The 25,461-nt window shown below is 45.6% G+C and overlaps 1 protein-coding gene across 1 annotated transcript; it reads right to left on the reverse strand.

The window, feature by feature from the left end:
* Positions 1–229: 229 nt before the first annotated feature.
* On the reverse strand, positions 230–24,233 carry FBXW9 (F-box and WD repeat domain containing 9). Its single transcript, XM_030196940.1, has 12 exons — positions 24,068–24,233; positions 22,304–22,382; positions 16,299–16,843; positions 15,206–15,345; positions 14,946–15,074; positions 14,331–14,443; positions 14,085–14,176; positions 9,232–9,380; positions 8,764–8,877; positions 8,594–8,683; positions 2,360–2,425; positions 230–1,193 (listed from the first exon to the last, which is right to left on the reverse strand). Exons 3-12 carry the CDS (start codon positions 16,726–16,728, stop codon positions 1,116–1,118), a joined length of 1,401 nt encoding a protein of 466 aa, XP_030052800.1. The 5' UTR covers positions 16,729–16,843; positions 22,304–22,382; positions 24,068–24,233; the 3' UTR covers positions 230–1,115.
* Between the last annotated feature and the right edge of the window lie 1,228 nt (positions 24,234–25,461).

Raw genomic sequence — 25,461 nt, forward strand, 5'->3', positions numbered from 1 at the left:
CACCAGCCTCCTCTTCAGGTACAGAAATGGGGATTTGGGGCCTGCATTTAACTTTTGTAACTCTGCATTTTTGACTATGCTGTAAGCTGCTTTGGATGGTTCTATGGGATCCATTAAGGTGAGATGCAAACATAAAGATCAGATTTACTGCCCAAAGAGGTTCAAAAAGTCCATTCACATGCCTGTGTGATGTTAGTTCATTCCAGCTGGGCATAGTTTTGTAGTGATACTGTTCTGTTCGGCTTTGATTTCTATTTTTTTACCGGTCCATTGGAATTAGTACAGGATCCTTCTATGAGCATAAAATCCTCAAGTGATCTGCAGCCCTGTCCCACCACAGGAAAGATTCAGCACAGTGACAGCTTCACACACTTGCCTGCATTGTGCCTGGCATAACACTGCAAGCTCCGCCCACACAAACACACCAACTACAGTACAGTGCAGTGCAAGCTCCACACACACAGCCTGGTCATAGGAGAGGTATAAAACAGGCAGCAATAGTGCAAGCCCCCCTCCCCCCCAATCTACACAAATGTCCCACAGTCCTGGCTGTTATTGATAAAGGGCAGGGACACTAACAGTCTGGAATCAGTGGTGATGGGCAAACATAACGTCACACAGCAAAGCACAGATCATAATAATACCTCTTTCACTCTCTGGGGCCGGCGCATCTTGAGTACTGTGTGCAATTTTGTGTTGTTGCCACAGACAAGCAGCAGCTACAGCAAATGTGGGTCCCCTCACTGCCCAGCAAGCTGAGGCACACACATGAAAGACAACCTGAAAACCTTTTACTACAACACGTCAAGCCCAGAACACTTCTCACATCCTATCCGCTCTGCAGCAGGTCTGGGTGGTGCCCGATTAACAGGATGCTTTCCTAAACAAGCAATCCCACAAGGAAACGTTCAATAACTGAAAATCAGGAACATAGTGTACTGGCAGAGGTAGTCCTGTCCTGGCAGGAGGTAGCGTGGGCTAACGGAGACCACAAACAGCAAACGCCTCCTCTGTAATCACAGTAGCAGCTGTTCCCTCTGGAGTCAAAGTCTCTTGTACTAGACATGGAAGAAGCAGCTAGCGGAATTGGAAGGAAAACTGCATGCTTGGCCTCTCTATGACTCATTCATTCTCCAGACCTCCACCGACTGCCCTCCAGATGCCACAGCCATCACATTCCCTACAACACTGATCTGCAAGGGAAATGGAAGAGAGAGAGAGAAGCTTAGTGGACTGTGTTCAGTTCCACGCAACACTTGGGCAAAACACTGTTTCTCAGCCAGCAGATCCAGTTAGCACTGATTACAAGTTAAATTTTAACGCCCACATTTCTGCAGTTGAGACAACTATGTGTTATTAAACATTTGTTTGATAATTCCACGTTACTACGCGCAATCCCGCCTGGATAGGGTTAACCAAAAGGTTAGGTAATGTACATCTATTGCATTATGTCATGGCTCGTTCCCTGCTTGCCAGTATCTTATAGGATAAAATTTCAAATGTTATGTATTATGTATTGCCCATAAGGCGTATTATGAATAGCAGCCCATTACACTTAAGTCCAATGACTACTCCGTAGGTTCTGCCCCGAACACTGAGATCACTTCAGCACTATAGAATGGGGTCACTCCCCATTTTTCTAAGGGTTCTTATGAAGCTACTAAAAGAGAGAACATGTTTGGGGTTAGCACCATCACTTCCAAAACCAATCAGAGCCAAGTCTAATCCTAAAGTAATTCATACTCTGCTGAAGACCCCTTTTTTTTTTTTTTTAGACAAGCTACTGCTAAACACTGGAAAGTGTGTTTGTGTGTGGGGGAGGTTTGTTTGTTTGTTTTTTTAATGTTTTAATTTTCAATGATGGATATGTGTTTCTTGTATGCACATGTTGTAGGTCTGTCCTATTTTAATTGTGCAGTTCCTTTCTAACTTTTTTTTTTAATTTGTATAATTTTTATCTGTATTGTAAACCACTTTGTCCTGATAAATTAAAAGCAGTACATTACATAAAATAAACAAACAAACATATCTATATACACACACTAACCCCAGAGAACACGTACAGCACCCTGCGGCTCTACCGCACAAGCAAAGCGCCTCTACACTGGGCCTCCGTTGCACCTTCATCACCTCTCCTCACACCCGCATGTCTGGCAGTATGACATGTGAACCACAATCACTAAATACCTACCACCTATGCCTTTCTCCCCATCCTTAGAACGTGCTGGCACCCAACCCTGTCCTGTCAAGCTTTACTCTCATTTACATTTCCTGTCACCCCTTCCAGTTGCACATCGATGCCACAAGAAGGAGCGCTGAAGTTGCAGTGGCTTTTTACCCCTATGCATGAGAGTCTTACCCCATTCACCACATCATTGTGGCTGTGTGTGCAGAGAGTGCGAGGATGGTCTGTTGGAATGTGGATCTGCAAAGATAAAAGGTAGAAAGATTTAATCAGCATGAATGGAGAAGGGGGAGGGGTCCTGGAGATAAACTGATAGAAGCAGCTAAGGAAGGACTCAAACATCTCCAGAAAGTTAGACTTACTTGTAATTTCCTTTCCTCGAGTCCAGATGAGTGGGTTATGTCCTTCTGCCAGCAGATGGAACCAGAGAAAAACAGCTCAAAGCTGACTTCATTCCCCTCACAGGGGGCTGGTACTACCTTCAGCTCTTCGGTATCCCATAGAAACCAATTCTCATGTTTGGGTTTTACCCCCAAAGCCAAAATTGGTGCAGCCAAAATGGTGAAATTAGATCTTACCTGCTAATTTTCTTTCCTCTAGACCCTCCAGACCGGTCAAGACGCGTGGGTTATGTCCTCCTACCAGCAGAGGGAGACTGAGAAAACACTAAGCTTTTGAAGCCTGTATATATAACCTGTGCAGAACCTCCACTAGCCAGTATAACCCTGACAAAGCAGAGAAACAAAAAACACTAACAACAACTAGCAACCCTGTACGTGGTCACAGTAAACTGCAAAATCAAGAAACATCTTCCGCTTGCTCTTACGGAAACATGTTCCTTTGCCTTTGATAAAACAGTTGGGCTTCTACAGGTGGACCATCAAAGAAGAGCCCCACCTGTCCCAGACTCCTATCACAAACCAGAAATAAACAGAGTCTGCAATTAGAGAAACAACAATCTACAGAAGCCAAGAATTATCCAACACACACACCTCCTGGCCTCCAATACAGACAGGGCGGGCTCTTGACCGGTCTGGAGGGTCTAGAGGAAAGAAAATTAGCAGGTAAGATCTAATTTCACCTTCCTCAGCGACCCTCCAGACCGGTCAAGACGCGTGGGACGTACCAGAGCAGTAACTAACTTACGGGAGGGACCTACTAAGGCCAGAGGTCAAAACTGCTGCCCCAAAGCGCACCTTGTCCTTTGCATGCACAGGAATCCTATAATGCTTCACAAAGGAATGCAACGAAAACCAAACCACAGCCCGACAAATATCTAACGGAGAAATCATACTATTCTCCACCCACGAGGCTGCCATTCCCCTAGTGGAATGAGCAGACCAGCCCCTAGGCACCACAGGACCCTTCACCAAGTAAGCAGATGAAACCGCCTCCTTCAACCACCGTGCTATGGTCACCTTAGGAGCCGCTGCACCCTTCTTTGGGCCAGCATGAAGAACGAACAAACGGTCAGAGGCTCTGAAGTCCTGAGTTCCAGAGAGATAATAACTCAAAACTCTCCTGACATCCAGCTTGGCAATACCACGCTGCTCCGAATCTCCAGCCATATCACCCAACACTGGCAGAGAGATGATCTGATTAACATGGAACTCGGAAACCACCTTGGGCAAAAAAGGAAAGCACCGTCCGCAACGAAACCTTTCCCTCAGAAAGGACAAAAATGGTTCCCTACAAGACAAAGCCTGAAGCTCTGAAACCCTCCGTGCTGAAGTAATCGCCACCAACAAGACCGTCTTTAAAGATAAATCCTTACAAGATGCCGATACCAGAGGCCCGATCAAAGCATCCAAAACTAGCTTCAAATCCCACGGAGGCACCATCCGTCACTGAGGCGGACGCAGCAACTTAACACCCTTCAAAAAACGCACTACCTCAGGCACAGAAGCGAAGGACTTTCACTGAAGCTTCCCACGAAAACATGACAAAGCTGCCACCTGAACCTTCAGTGTAGATAAGGCCAGACCCCTATCAACACCATCGTGCAAAAATTCCAAAACTTCCGCCACCGAAGAGCGACACGGCCGAACTCGATGGTCTTCACACCAGTGCTCAAAGATTCTCCAAACCCGGACATACGCCAAGGAAGTGGATCGTCTACGGGAACTCAACATCGTAGCAAAGCCACTGGACGAAAGCCCCCTCTTCAACTTGTGCCGCTCAAGAGCCAAGCCATAAGCGAAAACCGAGCCGGATCCGGCATGATTATCGGGCCTTGACACAGAACTGATCCCAACAAAGGCAGGGCCGCCGCCCCTGCCAACCGCACCAGGTCTCCGTACCATGGTCGACACTGCCAATCCGGAGCCACCAGAATCACCCGACCGGAGTGAAGTTTGATGCGCTATATTACTTGACCGACTAACAGCCACGGAGGAAACACATACAGCCACTCCCGAGGCCAAGGCAACAGAAGAGCGTCGATTCCCTCTGCTCGAGGGTCTCTTCAGCGACTGAAAAAAAAAAAATCTCTGAACTTGCACATAGCGAGCCGTTGCCCTAAGATCTATCACCGAAAGTCCCCAGACCGACACAACTCACTGGAACACTGACCGAAGAAAAGACCACTCTCTGGGATCTAGAGTGTGCCTACTGAGATAATCTGCATCTATGTGACCTACCCCGGCCACATGCGCTGCCAAGAGAGCCTGAAGATGAGTTCAACTGCACTGCCAAGGCTCTTCGTCCCCCCTTGACGGTTGACATACGCTACTGCCATGGCGTTGTCGCAGAGCACTCGGACTGCCTTGTGGCGAACCACCGACGGCAAGGCCTGGAGCGCCACTCGAATGGCCCAAGTTTCCAGCCGGTTGATGGACCATTCTGCTTCTGCCCGAGACCAGCGGCCTTGAGCTACCTGACCAAGACAATGTGCCCCCCAATCTTGCAGACTGGCATCCGTGACCATTACCAGCCCCTGTGGGGACTCCAACGGCATTCCTTTTCCCAAATTGCGCGGGTTGAGCCACCAGCGGAGACTGAGATGAGGGACCACCGACAGCGGACAACACATCTCCAAGTCCTGCAACAGAGGGGACCAACGACTTAGCAGAGCTGACTGTACCTGACGCATGTGCGCCCTGGCCCACGGAACTACCTCTATGGTCGCCGCCATCAGGCCCAGGACCTGACGATAAGTACGGGCCGTCGGCGCCTTCTCTGCAAGGAACCGACAAATCGGACCCTGTAACTTGGAACCAAAAGGCCGCACGAATGAAAGTGAAGATAAGCTTCCGTCAAATCCAGGGAAGTGAGAAACTCTCCTTTCCGGACCGCACCAGTGACCGACTGCAACGTCTCCATCCGAAAAGAGGGCACCTTGAGTGCCGCATTGACCCTTTTGAGATCTAAAATGGGACGAAAAGTGTCCTCTTTCTTGTGGACCACAAAATAGATCAAATAGCACCCTGAGCGTTGCTGATCTGAAGGAACAGGAACCACGGCTCCCAACGCGAGCAGCCACCGCAGAGTGTCCCTCACTGCTGCCCTCTTGCTCCAAGACTGACAGAGAGATTCTAGAAACACTTCGGGAGAACAGCTTTCGAATTCCAGCGCATATCCACCTCGAAACATCTCGAGAACCCACTGATCTGACCTGATTTTGGCCCAGCTCTGGTAAAACAGACTCAGCCGAGCCCCAACATGCACCAGAGCCTGAGCCCACACACCTTCATTGGGAATTGCGGCCTGAATACTAACCTCCCGTGGAAAAGCCACGCCCTCCGCGACAACTCTCACGAAAGAACTGTGTGCGCTGGAAAAACCGACCCCTAGAGGTCCTACTACTACTACTACTACTACTATTAAACATTTCTATAGTGCTACTAGACTTACGCAGCGCTGTACAAATTAACATGAAAAGACAGTCCCTGCTCAACAGAGCTTACAATCTAAATTGGACAGACGAACAGACAGCTAGGGGTAGGTCCCACTCGATCTGCCCGGCCTATACCGCTGAGCCTCCCTAAACCATCCCCGAGGAACTAGTTCTGGCCCCTGCCTTGAACCGAAAATCTGGAAGCCATAGAACCTTGGTATCACTAAGACCTCACACTAACTTGTCCAAATCTTCTCCAAAGAGCATAGCTCCCTTAAGTGGCAGAGACCCACAACCATAGCCATATTTTTTGTCTGAAGTACGCAACAAATCATAAAAGCCTCAGACAAAAAGGATGAACCCATGTCCAAGTTGGCTAACTCCTGACCCCCAGAAGAACCAACATCTACCGAATCATCCAGGAGCTTCTCGGCCCAATGAAAACATGCCCGAGCTACCAGAACCCCACAAACCGAGGCCTGCAGGGCTAGAGCCGACAAAACAAAACTACGCTAGAGAAAAGATCCCAACCTCCTATCCTGAGGATCACGGAGGGCCATTCCTCCATCAACCAGGATAGCCGTAGCTATAATTACTGCCGTCACTACTGCATCTACCGTGGGAGCCTTAAAGGAATCCCTATCGTCCTGAGGGAGGGGATAAAGCCTCGCCATTGCCTTTGCCACCTTACATGGCAAATCCCATTCCTGTCAAATCATCTCCCGGAGATCCTTGTTCATAGGGAAGGATCACGCCTGACGCTGAATGCCCTTCACCAACGGATCTTGGACAGTTTCCCCCAAAGCCACCTCAGGACCAAACTGAAGGGTGGATGACACCTGATCTGTGAGTTCTGACAGCTCATCTCTATGGAAAATCCGCACTACTGAAGGATCCTCTCCAGGAATCCAACAATCCTGCTCCTGAGAGCCATCAATTCCATCTGACTCCCCCAGATCACTAAGTGCAGCTTCTGCAGCTACAGGAGAAAAACATTGCCTGTCCTCTGACCACTCTAACCGTGGTCTCTCAGCCAAGACGGAAACAGCCCCCTCTTCCAATTGGGGGGGGGGGGGGGGGGGTCCCGATCTCCAGGCCTGATACCGCGTCCAGACAAAATCTGGAGGAAAGCCCACCATTCCTGGACCGTCATTAGGCCCTTTTGTGCCAAAAACGGAGGCCGCAGGCCCAAAAACAGCTGGCTCCACGGGCCGCGTCGGACTCAAGATGGCGGCCGTTCCCGCCGAAACTGTTCCTGCTGACAGCAGCCCTGCCTACGCTCCCGCTGACCCGGAGACTCCCGACACCATCGATCCCTCCGCGGTCAAGACGGGGGGAGCCGCAGCCACCTTTATAGGCGCACCGCAAAGCTACACTGAGCGCCCGGCGCCTCTACCCCTCGCCACAAGCACGCGCGACATCGGAGGAGCTGGGCCGCCATAAACCACGAGGGAAGGGAAAAGCTGTTCCGCAAACGCGCCAAACCAAAAACTCACTCACACTGCAAAAGCACTGAAGAAAGCGCTGCTCCCTCGTTCCAGCAAGGAATCGAAACCCCCATTCGGTCCGCTGAAAATAAAGAAATAAATGCCCTTAAAGGCACAGTACTCCAACTCTGGCATCTGGAAATTGTAAGGCACTCAAGGCTACAATACTGAGAAAGCAGCCGAGGCACAAAGCTGGCAAGCAAAATGAAATAGAATAACTGACCTTAAAGGCACAGTACTCTAACTCTGGCATCTGGAAATTGTAAGGCACTCAAGGCTACAATACTGAGAAAGCAGCCGAGGCACAAAGCTGCCAAGCAAACAGAAATAGAGAGCAGCACAGGGGGAGGGACCCAAACATAGGTGTAACACCCCAGGGGGAAAAACTGGGCCCCACAGGACCCAGGGCCCCAAAGCACTTTTTTTTTTTTTTACACACACGTACAGGGTACTGCAACAGAATAAAGTTTGGAAGGAAAAAATCCTACGACCCAATGACAAACTACCTCACCAGACTATTGGAGACTGCACAGGCTGTCAACTGCTACCTCTGCTGAGACTGAGAAAATACTGGCTAGTGGAGGTTCTGCACAGGTTATATATACAGGCTTCAAAAGCTTAGTGTTTTCTCAGTCTCCCTCTGCTGGTAGGAGGACATAACCCACGCGTCTTGACCGGTCTGGAGGGTCGCTGAGGAACATCAGTTCATGATCACTAACTCAGGAATGAGAATTCCCTACACCAAGGGAACAACTATCTTTAGAGTGGGATATAACATACTTAGTTTTAGCTTTCTCTATTAGTCAGACCAAGAACTCTTGACTGCCATGGCTTCCATGGGTCCGTTCTGGACTGGCTTGGCAGGACTCAAGGAAAGGAAATTAACAGGTAAGTCTGCACTATCTGCTGAAGCCAGAGAAATGCCAAGGAGCTGAAGGCAGCACCAGCTCTGAGCTTTCTTTCTCTGACTCCATCTGCTGGGCTGGGGGACATAATCCACTCAACTGGACTGGTCTAGCATGGATAAGAACAACTAGAGGAGACTGTGTCTTGTTCACTTCTCTACAGGAAAGCTTGAATTCTTACCCTAATGGTCTTGTCTGTGGATGTGGTGTACAAAGCACCCAGAGAGCACTGAACACCAGTGATTTGCGATCGATGACCTATATCAAAGCACTGAGACAGAGAGAAAGCACAGTGAGGTTCATACAGCGTATTCCAGACTCCCAGGAGCAACACACATAAAGAACAAGTACCCGGATAGGCTGGAAGCTGCCGCTCCTATTCTCAAACACTCGAATCAGACCATGTCCATCTCCAGCCCACAGTAGTGGTTTCTCATAGGACATTGATCGCAAGTAGTAGTCCAGCTGAGGAAGAAGAAAGAGACAGACTTACAGAGTCCAAGATCACAGAGCAAGTAATGTGGCTTGTGCTCATTCCAGGTAGAAGGATGAGTATCTTTACCAGCTCAGCACACAGGGGCCGAGTTTCAAAAATGAGGTTGCCACCTAATTATGGAGTTAGTAGGTAGATCAGCCCCTTTGAAAATCCCACTGCTCTTAAGGTAGGGTGGGTTGGGGGGAGCAACTTAATCTACAAAAACTAATTTTCAGTACCAATCCTATGCAGAGGGATAGCTGGCTTAAATTCAGTTAATACTTGAGGTTTAAGCTATGTGCCATATTGAAAGATCAGTCTGATGGAAAGCAAGCAGTGCGTACCTGCAATCTCTGTAAGACGTCATTGCAGCGCCGGTCAAAGATTACAAGTGTCCGATCCTCACTGCCTGAGAGGATGTACCGCTCATCGGCCAGGATGGCGAGCACAGCATTGGAATGCACCTTCTGGCTCTGCAGGAGGGGGTGGGCAGCTGCCAGGGCAAGAAGAGAGAACGGAGACAAACAAACTGGGTGAATTAAGAAGGGCAGGACAAATAGAAATCCTGTATAAGGAGAGCCATGTGGGAGCAAAATACAGGTTCAGGGTGGGAGTAGGCTTCAGAGACAAGCATAATTAATTTAACCACTCTGTATACTGAAAGACAGCAGACCGATAAGAACATAGTTCATTTCAACCAAGTCTCACTATGAATCAGGATTCCCTGGCGGGAACATGGATATTTCATGTTAGGCTCAGGAGTGGAAGGCAGTGTCATACTTAAGTGGACATATGCATGAGGAAGCCACCTTCTGCCCTCTAATCTTCAGTGGCCACTACATCTTTAGGAGAAACCACTGACAAGGAGACAGCCCATGTTTGGAAGCCAAGGCATTGAAAGGCAACAGAGCAATTTCAAGGGTGGGAGCCTAAACATGGAAAGGAAAGGGGCAATTTAGTTTCCTTAGCATCCTCACCAGACCGGTCCAGAACATATGAGTTATGTCCATCGACCAGCAGGTGGAAACAGAAAAGCAAAAGTCCTGAGTTCTTCACTGAAGTCTTCAGTATATCTCTCTCTCCAGTGGATAGTGACTGATACACTGCAGCTCTTGGACAGTTTGGCGAGGCAGGCTCCTGGTCCAGTTGGAGAACTGGAATCCCAATAGATCAGGATGTGTCCCAAATTTAAAAAAAACAAAAAGGACTTTACTTTGGCAGTTAAAATAAATACTTGGATGGGAAGAAGCAAGATTGGTTGTTTTAAATACAGTACATTTCTACAATATTGTAAACCGGATAGTTTTATTATCCTCTCATCAGCTCCAATTACAGTTGTGTCTGTTTCCCATTTGCTTCTCACAAACGGAGTCTCTCAATATAGGGTCTGCTTCTTGGGGAGTTTGTTTAATGCCAGGTTCTTGGAGTTCTTCTAGAACTCTGCTTACATGTCATGGATGTGGTGAAATATGGTTGCAAGCTGGAGTTTGTCTAACCTCTACCAGATTCCTTTATTCATTTTCCAACACCTTGAGATGCTAGTTTCAATGGCACCTTTGTGACGTGAATCTGGATTCTCCAAATTGCTAGCTTTGACTACGAATGCCAGCCTCTGACTAAGGAATGTTTTCTATTCAGGTCAGGTGGCTCAGATGAAATGGACAGCAAGAAATGCTTCCTAGTCTTTCAATCATCCACAGTTAAGTGCTATGAGTAGGTGTTGCTGAGCTTCACTGTCCTCCTTCAAGACCAGGAGGTATGCACGTTTTTGAACACAACAGCAGCATACTTCAGGGGTGTGTGAAAAGCACAGCAGTGGCCCAAGGGGCTCTGCTTTTTTCTCATTGGGCTCTGTTGCGTTTGCAAGTTCAGTCAGCAGTGCACCTTGCAGAAGTTAAGCAAGCTACCTCAGCACAAACTCCCTTAATGCAGTGGAATGAAAGTACTCAATGACAGCATTCATCCTTATCAAGATTCTCTTAGGTCTACTGGTTCTGAGCTCTCTTCAGCGCTTGCATTTGAAAGATTACAGCTTTTGTTTCAAACTGAGAAGTGCTCTGCTGTGAGAGTTTGCAAGTTCTCAATCATGCTTTTCAGGTTGCGTCTTATCTTCTGGGCCACTGGTTGCCCATATTTAGGCCATCACTACAGGCTGACCTTTGTAAACAGTTGGTCCTAGGTTTATTGATAGTTTGCTTAGCAGCTTTGCTGGGTTGTGTGGCCATTTGAAAAGGTCTTTTAAATGTGGAAATTTTTTCCCACTGCTGGACATGCTGCTTGTTCGGATTGGAGTATGAATTTGGTCTCTAATGCATTTGAGCATCTTCTTTAGAGCCAATTACATCTGCTCTCTTTCTGTATTTAATGTGGAAAATTGTTCCTTTCCTCCTGTAACATTTGCATGTAGCGTTATGGAATTATAATCCCCTCTTCTCATTTGTTACAGTGCTACCTTTTCTTCCCAACACTGTTTCTCTTTTACTTCTCAGTCAGGGTCTTTTTCTTTCTTCCTTTCATATGGAACAGTACAAGAAAAATTTAGGAGCTGGCTTTCTTTAAATTTTGCCAAAAGCTGATAGGGGTCTAGGAGGTTTCTGATGATTTCTTGACCTCCTTTGAGGAAGCAGAATAGGACAAACTGCTTCTAAGCTGATCTTTGCTCACTTGGCTGAAATAAACTATTTAGGGGCAATGTGAATTTTCTCAGCACATTCAATGCACAATTATTTTGTTATTTTTACAAGTTTATCTTTTTTAAATATTTCTTCAACAACAATATCATAAGATAATTCAACAGGAAAAGGAAGTCACGTGGCCCATTGTTTTGTCATTCAAAATACTGATGACCTCACACTGAATGATGCTCTTATAAAAGGTGAAGCACACAAGACTTTTCACAAAACATAACCTGTCTTATAATCTGCTATTATCATTGTGGTTCTATGTGGATAACAACAAATATTCTGGATGTAACCAGGAAATACAGTATCAAGCAATATATTTAAGTACAATACAAATTACATCCGTCACTAAAACCAAGAAATTTCCAAAATAAATAGGATTTAATCAAGCTTCTAAAATGTCTAGAATCTGGAACAGAAGATGGAAACTTACATAAGAACGTAAGAGTATTCATACTGGGTCAGACCAATGGCCCATCTAGCCCAGTATCATGTTACCAATAGTGGCCAATCCAGGTCACAAGTACCTGGCAGAAACTCAAACAGTAGCAACATTCCATACTACCAATTTCAGGATAAGCAGTAGTTTCCCCATACCTATCTCAATAGCAGACTATGGACATTTCCTCCAGAAACTTGTCCACACCTTTTTTAAACCCAGATACGCTAACCACTGTTATCACATCCTCTAGCAGAGAGTTCCAGAGCTTAACTATTCTTTGAGTGAACAAATATATTTCTTCCTATTTGTTTTAAAAATATTTCCATGCAATTTCACTGAGAGTCCTCTGTACTTTTTGAAAGAGTGAAAAATCGATTCACTTTTATCCATTCTACACCACTCAGGATTTTGTAGACCTCAAATCATATCCTCCCTCAGCCATCTCTTTTCCAAGCTGAAGAGCCCTAATCTCTTTAGCCTTTCCACATATGAGAGGAGTTTCTTCCCCTTTATCATTTTGGTGGCTCTTCATTGAACCTTTTTTAATTGTGCTATATCTTTTTTGAGATACTGTGACCAGAACTGAACACAATACTCAAGGTGAGGTCGCACCATGGAGTGATACAAAGGCATCAAAACATTCTTGGTCTTATGTATTTATTATTTTATGGTTTTATAGTAATGTTTGTAATTGTAAACCGTTCTGATTTGCTTGACAATAAATGTTAGTATAATTAAACGATAAACAATTTATCATCCCTTTCCTAATAATTCCTAGCATCCTGTTTTGGCCGCCACCACATACTGAGAAGATTTCAGTGTACTGTCTACAACACCAGCTAGATCTTTTTCTGGGTGCTGATCCCCAAGGTGGACCCTAGCATTAGATAACTATGATTTGGATTATTATTTCCAATGTGCATCACTTTGACTTTGTCCACATTAAATTTCATCTGCCATTTGGATGCCCAGTCTTCCAGTTTCCTAAGGTCTTCCTGCAATTTTTCATAATCCACATGTGTTTTTACAACTTTGAATAGTTTTGTGTCATCTACAAGTTTAATCACCTCACTTGTGGGTCTGTTTTCCAAATCATTTATAAATATGTTAACTTAAATAGCACTGGTCCCAGTACAGATCCATGTGGCACGCCACTATTCATCCACCTCCATTGAGAAAAATGGCTATTTAACTCTACCCTCTGTTTTCTATCCAATAACCAATTCCTAATCCACAGAAGGATATTGCCTCCTATCCCATGACTTTTTAATTTTCTCAGGTGTCTCTCATGAGGAACTTTGTCAAAATATCCTTATCCAGTTTTGCTGCTTGAAAAGCAAGGAAATTATCCAGCTACTTAACTTTCTTTTTATCCTTTAAGGGTGGATAGGGAAACAAGTTAATAGATCTTGTAGCTCTTGTTAAAGTTGAAACCATATAATGATGTAAAAAAATATAATGGTACAAGACCGTAAGCAACCCTGAATATTAGATAGAATTATTTAAATAATGTTCTAGCATGTATAGGTAGCAAATGGACCTTCATATACATGTCAGACAGCCCATCCAATCTCTTTAGAGGATAAATCAGGCGCCGTGCCGTATTTTTTGCACTTGCTTAGTACAACCCCAATAAATAATATTACAGTAGTATAATAGATTCAGTATTAATGATTGAACAATTAAATGAATGTGTTCTTGGTCAAAATAGTTTCTAATGCAATAAAGATTATGCATTAAAAAAAAAATCACTGGGTCAAAATATTAACCTGAGTCTGAAAAGTGAACTTTGAATCCAGGTGTAGGCCCAAAATTCTTGCAGAAGTAGAAAATGTGTAGACTGTTTACAGTTCTGTCTCCATCTCTTGGTTGACAGACACAACCCACATATTCTGGACTGGACTGGTGAGCCCAAAGGAACTAAAATTAACAGGTAAGATCTAATTTCTCCATGCTCCCACCCAGAGTGGGTGTGAGCGCTGGTATCCACAGTTGGCCATTAATTTTAGGGAAGAATTGTCTGATGTCCTGAAGTGCAGTGCGCACCTTCACCCCAGTTCCACAGTGCTCTAACCTCGGGGATCATAGATTGTTACTCTCTTGTCGCAGGAACCTGCCACCAGGATGTCCGGCTGGAAAGCAAGGCAGAGGATGGCAGCTTTGCCCCTGAAAGGAAGGTTCAGAATGTCAGTGCTTCAGTGGGAAGCTCACCAGGACCCAAACCATAGGCTGGGAGTTGGAGGATTTGCTGAACAGAGAGCTGCCGAGAGGATCCTGGGGCACGTTTCACATGCTGCTCTCTGCCGGCAATGATTCTTACCTGATCTCCCCACACTGCTGCCCCTCTGCTTCCATATCCCATAGCTTAATGGTGCTGTCCCAGGAACCAGAACACAGGATATTTCCTCTGGACGCCAGTGACCACACCCAGCCCTGTACAAGATAAAGTGCAGAATCTGAGAGACTCTAGCATGCCTCTCTCATCCCTCCTGAGAGAAAGAAGGGGGAGGGCAGCTACACCTAATATCAGTTAGATCAGTGTTTCCCAAGTCCAGTCCTGGAGTACCCCCCTTGCCAGTCAGGTTTTCAGGATGTCCACAAGGAATATGCATGAAAGTGATTTGCACATAAAGGAGGCAGTGTATGCAAATCAAGTTCATGTATATTAATTGTGGATATCCTGGAAACCTGTCAAGGGGTACTCCAGGGCCAGACTTGGGAAACACTGTAGACACTGGTCCTACAGAGAGAGAGAGAGAGAGAGAGAGAAAGAGAGAGAGAGAGAGAGAGAGAGAGAGAGAGAGAGGAGGGAGGATGCACCTAACATCTGTCAGACACCGGTTCTATACCTCTTCAGACACAGAGGGGTAGGGCTGGGGCTGTACTCCCCCCATCTGTGAATGGAAGAAGCCCGAGCCTCACTTTCTCAGCTTACCTTGTGCGTCTCATTGTGCTCAACACCCAGAGATTTCACCAGAACCTTTTCCTCCTCTTGGCCCAGTTTTCTCATGTCCCAGATATTGACTTTTCGGTCTCTGGAGCCGGATGCACAGAGCGCCCCTCCCTGGAAGAAAAAAGAATTCTCTCATCAGTTTTCTCTTCCAACAGTGTGCATCCAACACACTATAGAAACAAAGAGAGAAATAGCGGGAGGCAGGTGCAAAGCGAGGCTGGAATATGGAGGCGAGTTCTCACCTGCAGCAGAAGAACAGAGTCCACTGAAGCGAAGTGTCCGTCTCCCAGTGAGAAATGCTCCATCTTCCTTCCATCCTCTGACCAGTGCTGCAGCTGTTCCTCCAGGTCAGCACACGCTGCCGGCCAATCAAAATCCTCGCCTGCAAGGAACCAGGAAAGATGGGATGTAAGGAAGCTCATAACTGGTGAAGACACCATAGTTCCACTCTTTGTGTCTATCACCCAACTCAATGCATTCTGGGGAGGAGGGGCTGAGCTGCATATTAATTCTGCACAGGGATCCAGATTTTATTTTCCACTCACAGCATCTGCTCCATGGGTTGGCTGGAGATACAGTGGAACTAATGCTCACAGCCTCTGGGAAGGAGAAGCCCCAGTCAAAACTGGGAGGTGATAAAAATTAAACCATAGAAAAAGAAATCCTGAGGTGGATGCTAATGAAAGCTCAGCTGGAAGCCCAAAGTGGGAGGATAAGAAAGTCATGACCCCCCCCCCCCCCCACCACCACCACCACCACAAAAAAAAAAACAAGCAGGAGCCAGGTCAGCAGCTCCTGACATCTGACTGCATGATTGTTACATGCTTTCACAGCACTCAGCTCCGCTTACTCTTCCAGGAGACTTTCCAGTCCAGGACCCTCAGCCTTTACTAAATAAAAACAAGCTTTGATCTCCTCCCTGGATGCAGGATATGCTGTGGCTACTTCAGGAGCAGAAACCCAGGAGGCCTAGAATCAATGAACAGCACAGGAGACTAAAATCAGGGCTGTGGAATATTCAGCAGATTTACTAATGAGCTTAGTGTGCCTATCTGACCTGAAAATAAGTCTGGTGGGACCGCATTACTTTACTGCTGTCCTAAACCCACCAGCAGGACAGGAAGCCCTCATCTGCCCATGCCACCTGCTGCCCCATCTGTTCTAGGACAGGAGGAATAATGTGGCAGTGAGATACTGTCTGCTCAACCAACCAAAAAAGTGTTCCCATGTAGGCTTGGCCGTCATACATCAGCCACTCAGTGAAGGGAGCGGTTAATCCTCACAAGTTAACATGCCAACATATCTCTTCTGAAAATGTGAAACAGGAGAACCTACCTTCTACCACAGGATAACAGGCTTGAATTCTCTTCTGAACACGAATCCTCCATGTTGCCTTGTCCAGCACAATGTCTCTCAGTGTACTGCACACTAGTGGCAGAACTTTCAGCACGAATCTAGCATCCAGATAGGCAAAGATCTCCAATATAAGCTCCAATGGGAGAAGTAACAAGCATGAGCTGTCCAATGTCTCACTCACAGGAGACCTCTTCAGATCCAAACTTGAACCAGGCTTCAGGCAAAGAGCTCTGGTGCCCATACACAAGGGCTCAGGAGAAATGCAGCAGGCCGGGCGGCTTCCCTCCACAGGGCTGAGCAGAACACGGTTGATATACTCCTGAGCTTGTGCATTCAGGTCCTCACTCTCCAGATCCGAGTCAATGGCAGAGTCCTGAAAGAAGCCACCAGGCTTTGGTCCGCTTTCCATCACTGCATGACACCGTCTAGATCAGTACATGAAGCATGAGGAACAGAGCTGGTGACAGAGCTGAATCTAGAAGCTACACCCGTCTCTCAGAAACACCAAGGAAAACTCTTTCAAGCTGTGGGTTAGAAAACACACAAAAACATGGTAACTGATAGTAGCCAAGGTTCTCAGTTTCCACTCCCCTCAAGTCACTGAAAACTTCCTTTATCTCCAGTCATTTTCCTCCCTTATCCTTCGCATCTGTCCCAGGCATGCTTGAATTTTGTCCTGGTGTTGGTTATTCCAGCTCCCATGTATTTCCTCCTGCAAACTTCATATCATAACTCTACGTCCGTGAGTGTCGGACTCTGTGGATAGTCGTGTGGTTGCTGTGTTAGTGCATGTAAGAAATAGCTTGTTTAGAATAGGAAAACAGGGTGAGAAGCAGCATCATCCCTGTGCTTTGGAAGCCCCCACTAGATGCTTTCTGATCAATAAACCCTTGCGTCCCCTTCCTAAACCACACATCCACAGGAGACTACCGAAAGCTACATGTGTTGCTGTTAACCACTAACTGCTAACGTGTCGCTATAATTACAGTAATACAGAGTTTACGCTGTCCTAATAACTGCCTTTATCTAGGAGGTTTCAATTAATTGCCTCAGATTTCAAGATCCTTCTCTGCACCCTGTTTGATCTTTTCCCACATCCCTTGGGTGTTCAGGCGCCACTGGTTAAGAACCCCGGCATTAAAGGCTTCCAACATAACTGTTAATAAAGGGAACATTCATGACAGAATATTGCTTGGGCCAAGAGGTAACAGCTTTCACATTTCCCATACGACAAGCCGATTTCAGCTTTGGGAATGTGGGCAGCTTTGGTTTTTTGGAGGCAACACCGTTATCCAAGCCAATTCTAGTCTTGCAACTTGTTGACAGGTTTCTACAGAAAACCAAGGGGCAGGTGTAAGAGCTCCTAGACGCAAGCTGAATTTAATTGCAACATCTGTTGAAGATGAGCTTGAGCAATACTAATCACCTCTTTCATTTGAGCGATGGGGATTTCATTTTGAAGTAGTTCACAAAATCATTCACGGAGATGCACCAGCCTACATGTCAGATTTGATAGACTTACCACTCAGGAATGCCAAAAGATCATCCCGCACATTCCTTAATCTGCACTTCCCTAATTGCAAAGGTCTAAAATACAAACTAATGTACGCGTCAAACTTTACCTACTTGAGCACACAGCTATAGAACGCAGTGCCGCGCAACTTAAAAATGATCCATGAACTAACGAACTTCCGCAAACTACTGAAGACCCATCTCTTTAACAAAGCTTACCACAAAGATCAACCAATGTGAATACACACAACTCCTCCACATATATTCAGGACTATCTTACATTATCTGCTTGTATTTCTAATATCATCTTCACCAAGATCCTTCTGTAACACTAAATGTTTATTTTCTAATATATTTCCACCATTCATGATGTATTGTAAGCCACATTAAGCCTGCAAAGAGGTGGGAAAATGTGGGATACAAATGCAATAAATAATAACAACTATAACACATCACCACTCCACCCTTAGTTTGAATGTCATCTTTCTTTAACTGTTTGCTTAGTTCTTTTTTGTCATCCTTGATCTCTTTGTAACTACTACTACTATTTAGCATTTCTATAGCGCACTAATTGTATCTTTTACCCTAGAATGGCGATGCCGTAACAGGTCTTTGTAAGCCACATTGTGCCTGCAAATAGGTGGGAAAATGTGTGATACAAGTGCAATAAATAAATAAATAAAGTATTATCTTAGGAACCACGGGAACAGGATTTGAGGGTTTCCCAATTACACAGCTGAAAAAGTAAATGAATTTCTTGTTGTAATCACAGGTGGTTTCTATATGCCGAGCCAGTAGCAGCTTTATTTGGGAAGTGAGAACTCTTTAAACGATGTCCCACTCTTCTATCAGCCCTGGATTATAGGAGCAAGAGGTTTTGAGCCGGCAAATGTTAAGGACGCAGGTGAAAGCCTTGCTCTTCTCACAAGCCTTTAAAACGTGTGCTGACTGACCATACTCTCACTCTGTTCCTGCACTCAGGGCCGGTCTTAGCAAGTGCGGGGCCCTATGCAGACCAATTTAATGGGGCCCCATCCTAGCCCCGCCCCCACCCTAGCTCCAGGGCCGGCCACCCCTCCCTCTGAGCTCCCGGGCTGGGCTCCCCAGCTCCCTCCCTCCCTCCCTCCCAGCTCCAAGGCCAGTCTCTCTCTCCCTCCCTCCCACCCACCAGCTCCAAGGGAAAGACTGCTCAAAAACCATACATTTTATACATTGCAAAGACAGTACAACAGAACGCTGCTCAAAGAAAGCCAGAAAAAAAACAGATTACAAAATAAAAGCAGATTGTAAAATAAAACTTACTGTGTTAAAGTCTCTCAGTGTCTACTCACTCTCAAGTTCAGTATCGCTACAGCGGCAAATGAAAAAAGTTACCTCGACGTCGGGTTAAAGCGGCCGGCACTGGTAGCAGCAGCAGTGAAAAGCGTGCGAGCTGCTCGGCAGCGCTTCGGGAGTCTTCCTTTCCCTCGTGAACGAGGGAAAGGAAGACTCCCAAAGCGCCGTTGAGCAGCTCGCATGCTTTTCACTGCTGCTGCTACCAGTGTCGGCCGCTTTAACCCGACGTCGAGGTAACTTTTAAAATTCAGAGGGAGGGGGGACTGGAGCTTGGGCAGTTGGGGCGACTTCAGGCGCACCGCGCGGGGCCCCCTTGAGCGTGAGGCCCTACGCGGTCGCCTCGCCCTAAGACCGGCCCTGCCTGCACTAGCTTACTGCACACCCTGTGACTTAGACCAGCGTTCAGGAAGCAGGTGAAAGCCTGGCTCGTCTCCCAAGCCTTTAATACATGTGGTGATGCAATACAAAGAAATCTGCTTTACGGATGGAAAAGATATTGATTCAATTGAATGATGAGCCACCCATCTGTTTATCCCAATGTCTGTACTACCCATCTTGTCCTGATCACTACCTATTAAGATGTTTCATTGTACACACAGTGTTAGCATGTGTACACATATATGCTCTATGAATATTCTTCCAAGCTACCTGTTATAGTATCATTCATATTCTTCTAACATTTATCATTTTTGACAGTATATTGGGATGGTTGACAAGCAATTGATTGTTCTTAAATGTGGCAGAATCTGAATTGTTGTTCATTGCTTCTGACTCAACTATGCTGTTTCTGGGTACTTCTGTGAAAGTATCACGTCAGGTGTGAAATTGGGGGTCCTTTTGGATTCTTGTTTTGGAGTAGCAGCCTAGTGGTTAGTGCAGTGGACTTTGATCCTGGGGAACTGAGTTCGATTCCCACTGCAGCTCCTTGTGACTTTGGGCAAGTCACTTAATCCTCCATTGCCCCTGGTACAAAATAAGTACCTAAATATATGTACAAAAAAACCTCAGAAAGGCGGTATATCAAGTCCCATTTCCCTTCCCTTTTAAATTACAGGTACAATTGGCGAGTCGGATTTGTTACTTCAAGTTGGGCTTGCTATGTAAATTGCGACCTTTATTGTCTAGACCTGATTTTCAAAGAGGCAGCAGTCAGTGCTGGGTCCCGATATTCAATGCTGGGCTATTTCCAGTGACCAGCATTGAATATTCAGTTTATCTTTGGTCGGTTTCAAGATAACCGGCTGTATCAATATTCAGACTTAGCTGGTTATCTTGAAACCGGCCAAAGATAATCAGTTTTCACAACGCCAAATATGGCTGCTAAACTGGCAGAGAGATGGTTATATTACACAATATAACCAGCTGGCCACTAACTGGGGATATTCAGCAGCGGATAGCTGGTTATCCTCTGCTGAATATCGGTGGATAAGCGGTTAAGCAATATGCTGGACGGTTAAATAGCATTGACTATCAGTGGGAATGATTTTTACAGGCTATGGTTCTGAGCAGGTTGGACAACTAATTTTATCTATCCAGGCTCATCAGCTTCTTGTGTCCATTCATTACAAATCGTACAGAACTCAGCAGTATCTGGTTGTACAGATTGACAACATTTGGGCATGTTTTACCTTATCTGTTGCTTATGGTATAAAGTTTAAACTATTTTTACATATACCAAGATTCTTCTTTCTACCTGTGTACTAATTTATAGTGTTACTAGCCGTTGAGCCCGTAAAAACGGGCTGGTATTGAGGTTTTCCTCCCCCCGCGGTCACCACTGCTCCCCTCCCCCCCGCGAAGTCGCCACCGCTCCCCCCCACTCGAAGTCGTCACCGCCGCCACCTGGCCCGGGCCCTCTCTTCACTTCTGAACTTACAGATCCATTCGCCGAACGCAGCAACGCACATCAGCTGAGCTGCCCCTTCCTTCTCTGCCTGTGTGTGTCCCGCCCTCGCTGACGTTACGTCACAGGAGGGCGGGGCCACAGGCAAAGAAGGAAGGGCTCACTGCAGCTCAGCTGATGTGCGTTGCTGCGTTCGGCGAATGGATGTGTAAGTTCAGAAGGGAAGAGAGGGCCCAGGCCGGGTGGAGGGGTGGCGGCGGCGACTCCGAGTGGGGGGGGAGCGGTAGCAACCTCGGCGGCGCAGTTTCCCTCTCTGTCCCGCCCCCCCCCCCCGTCATCACGTATTGACGCGGGGGCGGGACAGAGAGGGAAGTCTCTACTGCGCATTTGCGAGTGAGTACGGTCACTCGCCGTTTATATGTTTGATGTACCAGTGCAAACTCTGTGCTCTGCAGTGGCCTGTGATCTTGAGGTGCCTGCTTTTCAACAGAGCAAGTAGGGAGTTCTTCCAGTGACTGGACCCTATAAATGTAACAAAGTGCCCATGGAGAATGAACAGCAAAGACATCTGACTACATTTAAGTGCCACTACAAGGATTATTTGCTATGTCTGGCTTAAAATTTGCTCTGATGTGCTTGACCTTTGGTTTTGTAGTGATTTGTTTTATTTTATGTTGGTTTTTTTTAGCTGTTTTTATCATACATGTATTATTAGATAAGTATTGTCATACTGGGAGACCTAAGGTTCATCAAGCCCAGTATTCTGTTTCCAACAGTGGCCAATCCAGGTTACAAGTATCTGGCAAAGATCCCAGAGCAGTAAAATAGATTTTATGCTGCTTATCCGACTTCTTCCATCCTCTTCCAAAGGATACCATAGGGACGGAAGTTCTCCCACACCTGTGGGAATCCCACCATCCCTATTCCTGTGTTGATCTGGCTTCCTTTATGTTTAGCTGAAGGTGGGATTGGGGGAATAGGGAGTACATTTGAAAGCTGTTTTCACCCACTGGTCTTGCTTTTAAGAAAGCAAGGTTTTTATCTAATCTAATCTTGACATTTTTATTCCACTTTACCAAAAAAGGCTCCAGGCAGTTTCCATCAAATAAAAAGGATCAAAGAGACAATCCCTCATTATAACAATATATTTCCTTGATAATAATCCAAGTTCTATAGAATCAAACACCTGTCAGGTATAAAGTAAAAAGAAAACCTTTAACAGCTCTCCTAAAAGTATAACACATAATATTACAGATAGAACGTGGCCATTTGTTCCAGGACGCTGGACCCTTACCAAAGATCTCTGCCTAGTAGTCGATTTTCGACAAGTTATTGTCATTGGGATACACAGTCCTTGAGCAGAATGTAATGCCCTGGAAGGAGAGCAGACAAAAATTATAATCTTGAAGATATTTTGGGGTTAAACCATATAAAATCTTAAAAGCAAATGGCAACAATTTAAAATGTATCCTCGCCTTTACTGGCAACCAAAGTAGTTCAAATATCCTTCTAATCTCAACTTTGCAGTCGATGTAACTATCTTTCCGGTAACAATATTACAATAATCAATTTGGCTTAATACCATAGATTGCATAATCGTTTTGAGACATCTGGGTCATTCCATGCCAAATGGTCTAAAATTAAAAAAAAGTTCCCACCATCATGTTCTCCAATTTTGTTCAAATTTTATCTGTTGCGCAAGTCGGGTGTTAAACATAATACTGCTAGATTTGCAACTAACCAGCATCTATAACCGCCCTGCAGGATCTCTTCAAAGTTGGCACTGTCAGCGCAAATGGTAAAATGTACCAAAGTTCAAAGCCAATTATTTAATAAGAGTCTGCCTGAATCAGCATAATGCTTGTTCAAAATTTCAAGTCCGTATCTTTGTTTGCATGGAAGTTGTTACGGTCTGAATATTGGTCCAAATATGTTCCGATGAGTCGCCACCAATTTTGATGCACACTTTGAGTCAACTTGTTTGACTGGATTTTGCATCCATAATGTTAAAATGTATTTCATCAGAATTAGCATCAAAAACTGTACAGGATTTGAAATTTTTAGCCATTCTTATAAATGTGTTTGGATTTTATTAGACCCCCAAAAATGGCATTTTGGTAAATGTTGCACGCTCATGGACTGACATTTCAGAAAACGGGGTCTAGATCTGCAACTATTGCAGTTAGAGACCTCAAATTTTGGGAAACTTCGTTTAACACCTGACTCGCGCAACAGATAAAATTTGAACAAAATTGGAGACATGATGGGGGGAAAGTTTAGACCACTTGGCATGGAATGACCCATCTGTACAAATGGTTTGATCCAACGTAATAATTTCAGTTTTAAAAAGGTGTTATCGCACAGCAGTGGTTATGTGAATGAATGACAAACAAAAATACCAAGTCACACGCATTTAATTGTCCTCACACATATTCGGCTGACCTCACACTCAGACCTCTTCTCAGACACATTCGGCTGTCCTCACACACATTCGGCTAACCTCACACTCAGACCCTTCCTTAGACGCATTCAGCTGACTTCACACTCAGGCCCTTCCTCACACTCATTCAGCTGACCTCATACTCAGGCCCCTCCTCACACGCATTCAGCTGACCTCATACTCAGGCCCCTCCTCACACGCATTCAGCTGACCTCACACTCAGGTCCCTCCTCACACGCATTCGGCTGACCTCACACTCAGACCCCTCCTCAGACGCATTCGGCTGATTTCACACTCAGACCCCTCCTCAGACGCATTCAGCTGACCTCACACTCAGACCCCTCTTCACACGCATTCAGCTGACCTCACACTCAGACCCCTCCTCAGACGCATTCGGCTGATTTCACACTCAGACCCCTCCTCACACGCATTCAGCTGACCTCACACTCAGACCCCTCTTCACACGCATTCAGCTGACCTCACACTCAGAGACCCCCTCCTCACACGCATTCGGGGATCGGGAAGCCGGCCTCCCCTCCCCTCCCCATGATCTGCCATCTTCCACTCTTCTCCTTGTCCGCGATACGGCACGCACCACAACCCCCGTCAAACTCATACCTGAGGTCATCCATTAACAATCCCACAGCTTTACTTCTCCGGTGTCCCGTCCCCTACGATAATACAACACACAACTCCTTTCACTCATTCCGGCGACCTGCCGGAAATAAGAAGGAAGTTGAGTCAGAGGAGACTGAGCACAGCATCCGGAACCGGAGTCCAGGCAGCACAGACTCCAAGGAAGTTAGAACAGGAGACGGCACGGCATGACGTCAGAAAGCGAAGCCCATTAGATTGATCTCCCGTTCCCTCTCCTCCGTGCAGCCATCATCCCCGTTCACGGAAAACAAAGCAAGCAAACCCACGCGCAGCCGCATCCTCGTTGTTGACAGCACTTTCATTTCATCTCACTTATGTTTTCAAACATGCTGGCTTCTACAGTATACAGATGTAGAGAGAGGAAGTATTGGTTTTATCGGTTAGACTAGTAATTAGTTCTAAATTGTAAATTATTGTGTCATTTGGAGGTGCTGGTTATAGGGACTCCCTGCATTCGTGCAAAGATGTTTTCACATAGTAAAGGGCCACTAAAACAGACTTCATGGTATGAGAAGCAGGTGCTTAACAATCAGACAAGTACTGTTTTAAAAATAAAAACATTAAATTGGTTCAAACCTGGGAGCATTTAACATTTTTTTCCTGTGCCTGCATCAAAAGAAAAAGATGGCATGTAGGCACTTGCTCCTTTTGGTTTGAGAATTGCAGTGGTATATTATAAAAAATGCACTTGCTTTTTTTTTTAAGTTATTATTACTATTATTTCACAGTTATGTGTTGAATAAAGAGGGAAGGGCTTCCTTCATGCAGAAGTTGTCATTCTAAATGTGCCCATTGGAGCCGACTCTGTGGGTGCTTGAGCACCCCCAATATTGAGAAAATTCCTTGTGTGTCCAGGGAGGGGTCATTTCCATTGTGCTTAGCACCCCCAATAATTTGAAAAGTTGGCTCCTATGAATGTGCCAACATTGCTCAGTTCAGCACACTAAGAGCAGTCAAATTCATCTAAAGTTATGGTCAGTGGAAAATAAATCTGTTCGATGTCTACTTTAAACTTTTGTTTGAATTTGTTTAGCCAGTCCTTCCATGTACTTAGTTTTACTTTTTAAATCCAAAGGTGAATCCTAAGGATGGTTGAACAATTAGGTATAGACTGTGTTGTTTCTGACTTTGTTTTTGTCTGCTTTGAGTCCTCCTGATCTGTGCATCTGCTGTCTAGAATTTTGGAAGATGGAAATGAGAAAATAAAAACTAAGTTTTGAATGTACTCTATAAAAATTGATGTTTACTTTTCTAAAGGGTGTACGGATGCCTCCTGTGCTAGCATGTGCATGTGATAATGTTTGAATGACTGTTAGGATTTACGGCTATGATTTCTGAACCTGCTATACAGCTGT

Source organism: Microcaecilia unicolor, chromosome 3, assembly GCF_901765095.1.
Source record: "Microcaecilia unicolor chromosome 3, aMicUni1.1, whole genome shotgun sequence".
Taxonomy (NCBI): Eukaryota; Metazoa; Chordata; class Amphibia; order Gymnophiona; family Siphonopidae; genus Microcaecilia; species Microcaecilia unicolor.